The sequence below is a fragment of the Zophobas morio genome, unplaced genomic scaffold (assembly GCF_036711695.1).
Source record: "Zophobas morio isolate AGI-343-1 ecotype UQ-CSIRO unplaced genomic scaffold, CSIRO_AGI_Zmor_V1 ptg000002l, whole genome shotgun sequence".
NCBI classification, from domain to species: domain Eukaryota; kingdom Metazoa; phylum Arthropoda; class Insecta; order Coleoptera; family Tenebrionidae; genus Zophobas; species Zophobas morio.
In genome coordinates this window covers 17064863-17075053 of record NW_026972107.1, presented here as the reverse complement: position 1 = coordinate 17075053, position 10191 = coordinate 17064863, and the positions used below count along the sequence as shown (strand labels likewise).

Genomic DNA, 10191 nt, shown 5'->3' with positions numbered 1-10191 from the left:
CCTAACTGCACTTACTTAACTTTTTCTTTCCCTAAATTGATTAAAAAAAAAAAGAATCTAAAGATTATCTGTCTTATAAAAATTGACAGTAAAGACAGACAGATGAAACACGAAAGTAGCAAGTCGCCCGATGGATTCGAACACAATACTTCCTTTGTTAACGCTCGTAAAGTAGAACAATAAAATGTAATTTGTTGTTATTATAATTCTGTGCAACCATATTTAGAGTCAATAAAAAATGTGCAAATTTGCATTATTTAAACTGTTGCACGTAAATGACCTCATCTCACTTTCAACAATTTCTGTCTGTTAACATAAGTTAAAGCACACCAAAAAAACGTTTCATAATTTATTGATGATGCATTGATGATGATGAATTGCTAAAACAACTATTTCCAAATATATTTTACCGCGTGATTTTTTGATTTGTGATCTAGTTACCCAGGAATTTGCTGACAAATCAAATTCGACCGAAAAGTAGGTCGTAACTTAACACGGTTTTTATTAAAAAAAAAATAATAATAAAATATGAATGAATTTAGCAATTTGTTCTTAACTTTATTCATTATTGAACTTCGAAAGCTAGGTTATGTTAAGTCAACAAAATTTAAACCCTCATTGGATAATTTATTTACTATAGTTCAAGGTTAGTTAATAGAGAACTATCTATTAAATGACTTTGCTATAGTTGACATATTTAAGGGAATTTACAACTGATGAAAGTGTTGGCCCCCAACTTCGGTACATAAATTGAATCTGCGTTTCATGTTTGTAAAAACTCGAGTAAGAATTTCCGGCGAAACACTTGTAAGATTCTCACTCTTCAGTCGAATCCACTAATTATTTAAAAATAGCGTTTTTCAAAGTCTGTAACAGGAAATAATCTAAAGGTGTTAAATCAGATGATCGAGGTGCGTAGATATGATCTGTGTGGGAGCTAAAAAATTTTCAGACATCGAGAATACTTTTACGCGAGGTTTAATGTTCTTTCTTTCAGTTTAAGTCCAACTGACCCAAATAATAAAAATGTGAATCATCCCTAGTAGCTCCTGCTAAATCTGCCAAGAAACGATAAGCTGAACAAAAATATAAAACTTTGTATTAAATTGCTGTAAGTAGCATGTGCTGATTTCACTTCCAAAAATTTTCATTTATTAACATAATCTAAAGTAAACCAGACAAAAGCATTAAGCAAATGCCTGAAAACTCACTACTAAATAAAAAAATATTTTAGAACTTATGGGTGTTGTTGATATAAACAACATTAAAACCGGTGAATTACTAAAAGAACGATACTCTAACATGTAACACAAAGCCTACTAGTTGCTAAGAAGAGCAATCCGAAATGCAAACTAATGTCATCAGATTAAACACTTTACAGTTCATTGCGATGCGTTTAATGTTTATGTTATTTTTTTTTTAAAAACGAAGTTAGGTTTCTTCATTGCATAATACTTTCTGGTGATTTTTTCTACTTTAAGTATCTAAATAAAACCAGATCCGGAATTAATTTCAGCAACCATCACACGATAAATTGATACAATATTTAATTTCTTCTTACCAAAGTCTAAATTTAGATGGTCGTCTGGAATACCACAATATTTATGTTGTGCATTCCAGATTCTAAATAAAATATACACTTCATAAGTATTTAAAGCTGCACAGCACACCAGTGTTCCATAACCATTAGTTAAACAATGCCGCCGAGAACACTCGTCTTAATTTTCGCACTTTTTGTGATCAACAGCACAATTGCCCGAAATTCTGACAACCCTGGAGTAAGTATAAAATACCTAAATAAAAACACCTAAACCTAAACTATGTTTAGTTCTGGGTTGTCTCCACGTCACAACCGCCTTCCAACCAACAAAATGTCAACAACGTTTGCGTGACAGACCTGAAAGACAAACTAAAACTTCACGATGCCCAACTTATGGAACTGAAGACCCAGCTACAAGAAACAAGAAACGAACTTCTCCGAGAACAGAAGCTTCTTCCTCCCCAGGACTGCCGAGAGGTCCTGCAACGAGGTCACAAAGATTCCAGTTTGTACAAAATTAAACCTATATATTCTCCGGAGGAGTTCTGGGCACGGTGCGACTTGACAACAAGAGGGGGCGGCTGGACTTACGTTCTTAATAGATTCGATGGCTCGGTGGATTTTTTCCGAAACTGGACGGAATACAAGACCGGGTTTGGTGATCCTTCGGGGGAGTTTTGGTTGGGGTTGGAATATTTGCATCATTTAACAGGCGAGTTGTGGGTTTTGTGTATGTTTAGTTTTAATTTTTTTGATACATATATAGATAGTAAACTGAATGAGGTGTTGTTCGAGCTTGTGGATTGGGATTTGAAGAAAGTCTACGCACGGTATGACAAGTTTATCATTGGGAATGAAAACGTAGGGTACCAAATTAAGGCGATGGGAAAATTTGACGGAGACGCTGGAGATTCTTTTTCACAACATGTAAATATGAAATTTACAACCACAGATAGAGACCAGGATACGGATGATGGAAACTGCGCTGTTAGATTGAGTAAGTTTTTTACTCCCGAAGTGTAAAATAAGGAAGTATTCTGACAGGTTCCATCTATATAGCCGTTATATTTAAAATTTTACATCAGCAAGTCTGTTAACAAGGGAGACAAATGTGTTGAAAATATCTTGCGACAAACCCAGCGACTGGCCATAATTTAATTATTTTCCGAAAAAGCGGCATATGTAGTACTGTATTTCAATTCCGATGGAAGTTCTATCTAATTAACCTTAACTAATCTTTTTTAAATATGTTTTAATGTTTAAAAAGGGAGTAATTTTAATTTTATTATAACAACGTTTAAATTCTGTATTATCATGTTGTTAAATTGATTTCATGTACTCGTGGAATTCACGGACGAATTGTAATTGAAACAAATATACATAACCTCACTTCTGATTTTGTAACCGATAGGTTGATAAAGGCAAGGGACGCCTTGCCGAAACGTCCAGCAGAATATATTAACAAACAAATGAAAAATGAAGTTTCAGTTTTTAATTTTCAATCAAAAGCCAGCAGCCAATATTAAAAATAAAGTTTGTTTTGTAGTCGGTTTTTTAGTAAAACTAATTTTTACTCTTCGAACGAGCGGTTTATTATTCTGTTTAGATACCGTCGTGTCCCGTACTGCCTCCTCCTCACTGCTGCCATCTAGTTGTAGCGCCAAATTTGAAATTTCAAATGTAGGTGACCACAATTCGGCCAATCCTGACATTATGATCGTCCCGATCATATACACAAAGTAAAACATAAGGTACATAACATAATAAGTGACAGAAAACATAAGGTGCTTAAAACTTCAGTCACACAAACATCATAAGTTAGTGAAACATAAAATGTTAAAAACATAAGTCACATAAATCCAATACATAATATAACGCCTAAATAACATAATGATAAGACGCACATAAGTATCTAAAGTACATAAATCACATAAGTAATTAGGACACATAAAAATTATAAGGGTATTAGAGATGAATTAGAAAACCCAATCGCTTAAAAGACGGCTTAAAAGACGAACATGTTAGCGTCAAAACTAGAACGAGGTGGAAACAAAACTTAGAAACACAACATTATGAAATAATGAACAAATGAAACTAATCTCTTTGTAACTTATTGAAGCCAAAGCTTCATATTCTCAGGACAACATACTCCCTCAAATGGGGTTTGCGTTACTTGGAAACCTTCAACGTCTGTAATCCAATAACGATCATTGCCTAATGACTTCTTGATTTCGTAGGGACCACGATACCTAGGTAAAAGTTTTTTATTAATACCTGGTGTAACATCTATGTTTTTTATCATCACATAATCACCGACATTGTACGGTTTAGGAGGTCTATGTTTTTGGTCATACATGCGCTTATTGTATGCTTGTAACTTTTCATTCTGAGACTGAGCCTTTTCTCGAACCTCGGCTAAGTCATCTTCTTTTTCAGCTTCAGCGCCCAATACATTTCTTAAAGGATCGCTAGGATCGTTTTGACTAATACCGAACAATAAAACGGATGGAGAATTACCAGTGGATCTACAAAACGAATTGTTAATAGCAAATTCAACTCTTCCCAAAGCTTTCTCCCACTTGTTTGTTAAAATAGCCAATTTTGACAACATTGGTGTTAAGTCTCGATTGATTCTTTCGATCTGACCGTTTGATTTTGGTGACCCCGTCGCGACTTTAATATGCTGAATCATATGTTCTTGAACAAACTTTTCGAACTCATTAGAGGTAAAACAGGATCCCCGATCGGATACAATACGTAATGGTACACTATAGTGCCTAAAATAATTTTCTAACTGATTGATTACTTCACAAGTTTTGGTGCTCTTGACTGCATACAGTTTTACGAATTTAGTGAAACAATCAATGATCTCAAAAATATATCTTTTACCTGTCGAAGTTTTTTCTAATGGACCATAATGGTCAATATGTATGGTGACAAAGGGTTTATTTCCTTTAGGGATATTGTGTAACTCACTCGGCACAGCGCCACCAATTGGTGAAAAGGTGATACATTTCAAACAATTTCGAACATGATTTTTCACTTTTTCTTTAATACTAGGAAACCAATAGCTGCGTTTTAGATACTCCATAGTTTTGTCCACGCCAACGTGACCGAAATTATCATGACACATAGTTAAGATCTGACTTTCCATCAACGAAGGAACGTAAAATAAAAGCTTTCCTTTGCTATTTCTATACACTAGTCCATTCCTAAGTTCAAATTTTGTACTTTCGCGGATTTCGAGTTCAGACTTAACCTTTTGAATACTCGAATCTAAATTTTGAGAAATAGCTAAATTTTGTTCCAGTGTATTTTCCTCTAGTACTAAAATATTGTTGGCTCGACTTAAAGCATCAACATGGATCATCCGTGTTCCTGGACGATGTTGCAATTCGTAGTCATAATTTTGTAAGAATAGTGCCCACCTAGAAATTCGAACATTAATATCTTTTTTATTCAGAGTAAGCCTAAAACTATCACAGTCTGTGACAATCGTAAAATGTATACCGAAGAGATATATATGAAATCGTTTAATAGCATAAATAGCGGCTAAACATTCCAATTCAAAGTTGTGATATTTAGATTCGGTTTCGGTCGTCCTACGACTGAAATAAAAAACAGGATGAAACTTTCCCGACGACTGTTTTTGAAGTAAAATAGCTCCAAACCCAGATGTGCATGCATCGCAGTGCAACTCTGTTTGGGTATGCGGATCATACACAGCTAAAAGAGGATAAGAAGCTAATTGATTTTTTACTTGTTCAAATGATTCAAGTTCTTTTTCACCAAACCGAAACTCAACATTCTTTTTTAACAAGTCATATAAAGGTTTTGTAAGGACGGAAAACCCATTTATAAATTTTCGAAAATAACTAGCAATACCAACAAACCTATGAACTTCCTTAGCATTTGTAGGAATTGGATACTGCAAAATTGCTTCGACATTTTTCGGATCAGGTCTGATGCCATCATTGTTTACTAGATATCCTAAATAAGAAATTTCAAACATAAGAAAAGCACATTTATCAATTCGAAAAAGCAAATTGTGTTGGGAGGCTGCACCAAATACTTCTTTCAAAATATCTAAATGTTCTTCGTAACTGTTGGTCGCTATTAGAATGTCGTCTAAGTACAAAATAATTTTGTTTGCTCGAATTAATTTATTGAAAACTAAATTAATAAATCTGTTAAAAACTCTTGGGGCATTAGTTAACCCAAAAGGCATTCTAAGATATTCAAATTGCCCTAAAGGTGTGATAAAACTAGTAAATTTAATCGACGATTCTGCTACACGAACATGATGGAAACCATCCTTAAGATCAAGGGTCGTAAAATATCTTTTGTTTCGAAGTCGATCCAGATTGTCTTCTATCAAAGGAGTAGGAAAGTTGTCTTTAATAGTAATTTTGTTTAATTCGCGATAATCAACGCAAAGCCTTAAATCACCTGTCTTTTTTCTTACCAGTACAATTGGACTACAGTAATCAGAGCTACTAGGTCTAATAATGCCTCGTTCTAATAGATCATCTAACATGTTTTGTAATTTTTCTTTTTCAGAAAAGGATAAACGCCGTGGTCTAAAAGAGATTGGTTCATTATTCTTAACACAAATGTTCATTTCGTAATTACAATCAATCTTTGGCGAGTCATTACATAAATAAAAATTATCATACACTTCCAAAACTTCCACTTTTTTATCGTAATCTAAACAAGGATTGATCTGTACTTCTTTGTTACTTTTTATTTCTTCACCTACCTTAAAATCGACATGTAAAATTTCGTCAAAGTTATTTACTTTCTCAAATTCGTTTGAAATAATTTTTAAATGATCTCCTAACGTAAACGTGAAACCCTTGGTATTGAGAAAATCTCTACCTAATATAGCGTTAAAGGACATGGTGCTATTAGGAACTACATAGAATTTTATGGGTAAAACAGTTTCATTAACAAATACTTCCGTGTTAAAAATACCCAAAATATCAAGCTTCGATCCATTCACACCCACGAAATTTAAATTTGGATTTAGACCTTCATTGAAATTATTTTCGGTGACATACCGAACTTTTACAACTGAAATTGGGCTACCTGTATCGATTAATGAATTCAAATTATAGCTACATTCGGTTTGACAATCATCTTTAACATTAATCTTAACGTTTACCATATAGGGATCTTGTGTCTCGGTTGATATCACATTGGTGGTGTTGTCTTCCTTTTTCTTCCCTGGACAATTCCTCTTCTGATGTTCCTTTGAACCGCAATTGTAACAGGAACCCTTTTCCCTCACCGGAATTGGACAATTTGAGGCGAAATGGCCCACACCATTACAATTATAGCATCTTCTAATTATGTTCTGATTTGGAGGGGGTTTACTACTGCCCTTCGCTCCTATAGACCCCGGAGAATAAGTTCCTTTGTTTTCGTTATGCTTTCGGAAACGTTGACCAACAGATTGAGTCGAAGGTGTACGGGTCTTTCTAATCTTCTCATAAACTTCAATTTTTTTCTTTAAGTCGACATAAGTTTTAGCTTCATACAACAAAAATTTGTGTTCAGGATCATCGTTGATACCTTGAATGACATATTCGATTACTGACTCCTCTTCAATTTGACCCTTTGAAGCGAGTTCACGCATCTTCAACAAGTATTCCTGGAGAGATTCTTCTTTTTTCATTTTTCTATTATTCAGCATGCGATGCAGTTCAGCAGTGCTCACCTTCTTGGAAAATTCACTCAATAACCTGCGTTTCAAGTCCTTCCATGTACCCAAATTCCTCTGACTTTGGATAAATAACTTAGCAAGCCCAGTTAATGATTTCTTCGCAAAAACTAGTCGTTGCAGTTCCGACCACTTCATAAGTTTAGCGATGTCTTCAAAGTCTGCGACCCAAGTCTCGATTGCATAATTGTCATCACCACTAAAAGTGCGTACGGAATCTTCGATGTCTCTGAAAGACATGGTGAACGTAAGGACTGCTGCCGCGCCTGCTCGACCATCATCACTGTCTACCGGATGATCTTCGTCGTCCTCGTCTTCACTCTCTTGTTCTTGAACAACTCTTTCTTGTGTAAACAGATCAAAACCAGTCAACACTGAACAAATTCTCTCGGCCACTTCTTGATGAGTACCTGCACAATTCAACCCCAGTAGAAGGCCGACTCCACAAAGTTCTGCGATCTTAAAATTCTGCACTACCTCATCCACTTTCTCATTGAAGTCATCTGATGCGATCTCAAAAGGGAAACCCGTCCATTGACACAGCTTCTTTCTGTTCAACCGACTACCGTCGTCAAAGGCAAGGCCGTATAGCGTACGTACCGATGCATAAGGACCATTCTTAATAGCGTCGTCACACAACTCCACTTCTTGGAGGGTTCTTGCCATCTTCTCCTTTTATGAAAACGCGATGAGTTGACATAACCTCACATTTCCCACGTGCTTGACTCTTCTACCATTTATCCGTGTAACTATTCCATGAATCAGCACTTTACAAACACAAATCGGACATTGGTCATTCCGATGTTAAGGTCGTTCATCCCACTCCTGAAATTGTAGTCGGTTTTTTAGTAAAACTAATCTTTACTCTTCGAACGAGCGGTTTATTATTCTGTTTAGATACCGTCGTGTCCCGTACTGCCTCCTCCTCACTGCTGCCATCTAGTTGTAGCGCCAAATTTGAAATTTCAAATGTAGGTGACCACAGTTTTTACTCTAATTTATTGTTGTTTCCTGCAGAGGGCGCGTGGTGGTATCATAAGTGCTACCACAATCAACTTACGGGCCTGTATGCCGCCCTAGGTCAAAGTAAAAATCACCAAAACATCCACTGGAATTCATTTCATGGAGATACGTACAGTCTGAAGCAAGTTCGAATGATGATCCGGTCTGTAGATTGAGAGATCTAGGATGTTTTCAAAATGTATCTTTATCACTTTACCACTTTGATATAAATAAAGCTTTTTGATATTTTTTAGTTCTTTTGAGTTGTACTTTAGCCGTTTTATACTTAGATCATATAATAAATAGATACCAATACTCAAACTGAAAGCTGTAACTAGACATGAAGCTATCTGTTGTCGTTTTCTGCGTCAAGGGGAGTAGTATAATGCTATCCTTGTGTGATCACCACATCTTCATCTTTGTTATATGCATTTCATCTGTATATGTCTATTTCACTTCCATCCTTGTACCGCACCAGCGCAACAAATCGCTTTTGAGAGATGTTTCTTTTAACCTCTCTTTTGAGTTGTTGTACAAAAAACAATTTTAGAATTTAGAACAAAGATCCTATTTTAAGTGATGTAGTCATAAAGGATCACAATTGCTGCCCAATAATTTACTATTCCTTTCGTTATCTACTGTGAATTATTTATAAAATCAAGCTGTCAACATCTTTCTTCCGAAGTTAGTTTAGACATACTTCCTAAAATCTAGGCGCGCAAAATTCAAATAGTGATCAGGCAAGGATAGCTTCATTGTAATCCCTCCATGCACGAGAGAGATGTGTGACAGGAGGATGTCGTCACAGGCTGTCCTAGGGAAAGAACACGGCATGGTGGTATCTATTTATTATATGATCTAAGGTTTTATATCGAAAATATTGTATCAGTTTGGTTTAACTTTGCCTTTACATTATTTGTGAGCCATTTCTACAAATGAAATTTTGAAACCCACATAAAACCATCACGCAGATACGTAAAAACTCAACAATAAATTAAGAAAAGTTCTATAATTTATTGGTGTTGTTGATATAAACAACATTAAAACTAATGAATTACTAAAACATCGATACCGGAAAATGTTACATAAAGCTTACCAGTTTGTAAGAAGAGCAATCCGAAATGCAAAAGAATGTCATCAGATTAAACGGTTTACAGCTGTTACTATGTGTTTAACGTTTACATTATTTTTTTAAGAACGAAGTTAGGTTTATTGATTGGATAATTCTTCTTGGCGATTTTTTCTATTTTAAATAACTAAATAAAACCAGATTTCGAATTATTTTCTGCAACCATCACATGATAAATTCATACAATATTTAATTTCTTCTTACCAAAGTCTAAATTTCGACGGTCGACAAAATCTAATATGTTGTGCCTTCCAGGTTCTAAATATATATCTATGTATTATTTTTGTACTATACCTTGGCTGTTGTATGTTGAGGATAAGGTATCAGTTTGTTTTAACTTTACCTTTACATTATTTTTGGTACACTTCTAAAAAGTAAATTTTGCAATCTGAAGAACCATTTTGGCCGAGTTTTATATTCCTTCTTTTAGTTTAAGTTGATCTAACTCCAATTCACCAAGAACCGGCATCGGCAGGATAAATAAATATGGTAATTTGTATTACCTACTTAAACTCTTGCAGCTAGAAGAAGCTCATCTCACTTTTAAGAATTTCTGTCTCTTATCATATAGGCTAAAGCAAATAAAAAAAAATCATAATTTATTGATGATTCTGATATAGACACTTTTAAGATCGATGAATTGCTAAAACAACCATATCCAAATATATTTTACCGGGTGATTTTTTTGATTGGCGATCTAGTTACCTAGGAATTTGCTGATAGATCAAGTTTAATTAAATAAAATATTAAATTTGAATGAACTTAGCAATATTTTCCTAAAATTGTGCATTATTGTGA

The 10191-nt window shown here is 34.7% G+C and overlaps 1 protein-coding gene across 1 annotated transcript; it reads left to right on the top strand.

The window, feature by feature from the left end:
- Positions 1–1697: 1697 nt before the first annotated feature.
- On the top strand, positions 1698–8440 carry LOC135127508 (angiopoietin-related protein 2-like). Its single transcript, XM_064053978.1, has 4 exons — positions 1698–1778; positions 1829–2252; positions 2307–2537; positions 8280–8440. The coding sequence occupies exons 1-4, from the start codon at positions 1698–1700 to the stop codon at positions 8438–8440; spliced, it is 897 nt and encodes a 298-aa protein (XP_063910048.1).
- The last annotated feature ends 1751 nt before the right edge of the window (positions 8441–10191 follow it).

Bases quoted from the DNA above. Each gene is read 5' to 3' on its own strand.
- LOC135127508 (XM_064053978.1), top strand. From the start codon at position 1,698: ATGCCGCCGAGAACACTCGTCTTAATTTTCGCACTTTTTGTGATCAAC. The intron at 2,253-2,306 runs GCGAGTTGTGGG...ATACATATATAG, and splicing joins ATATTTGCATCATTTAACAG to ATAGTAAACTGAATGAGGTG. The intron at 2,538-8,279 runs GTAAGTTTTTTA...TGTTTCCTGCAG, and splicing joins AAACTGCGCTGTTAGATTGA to AGGGCGCGTGGTGGTATCAT.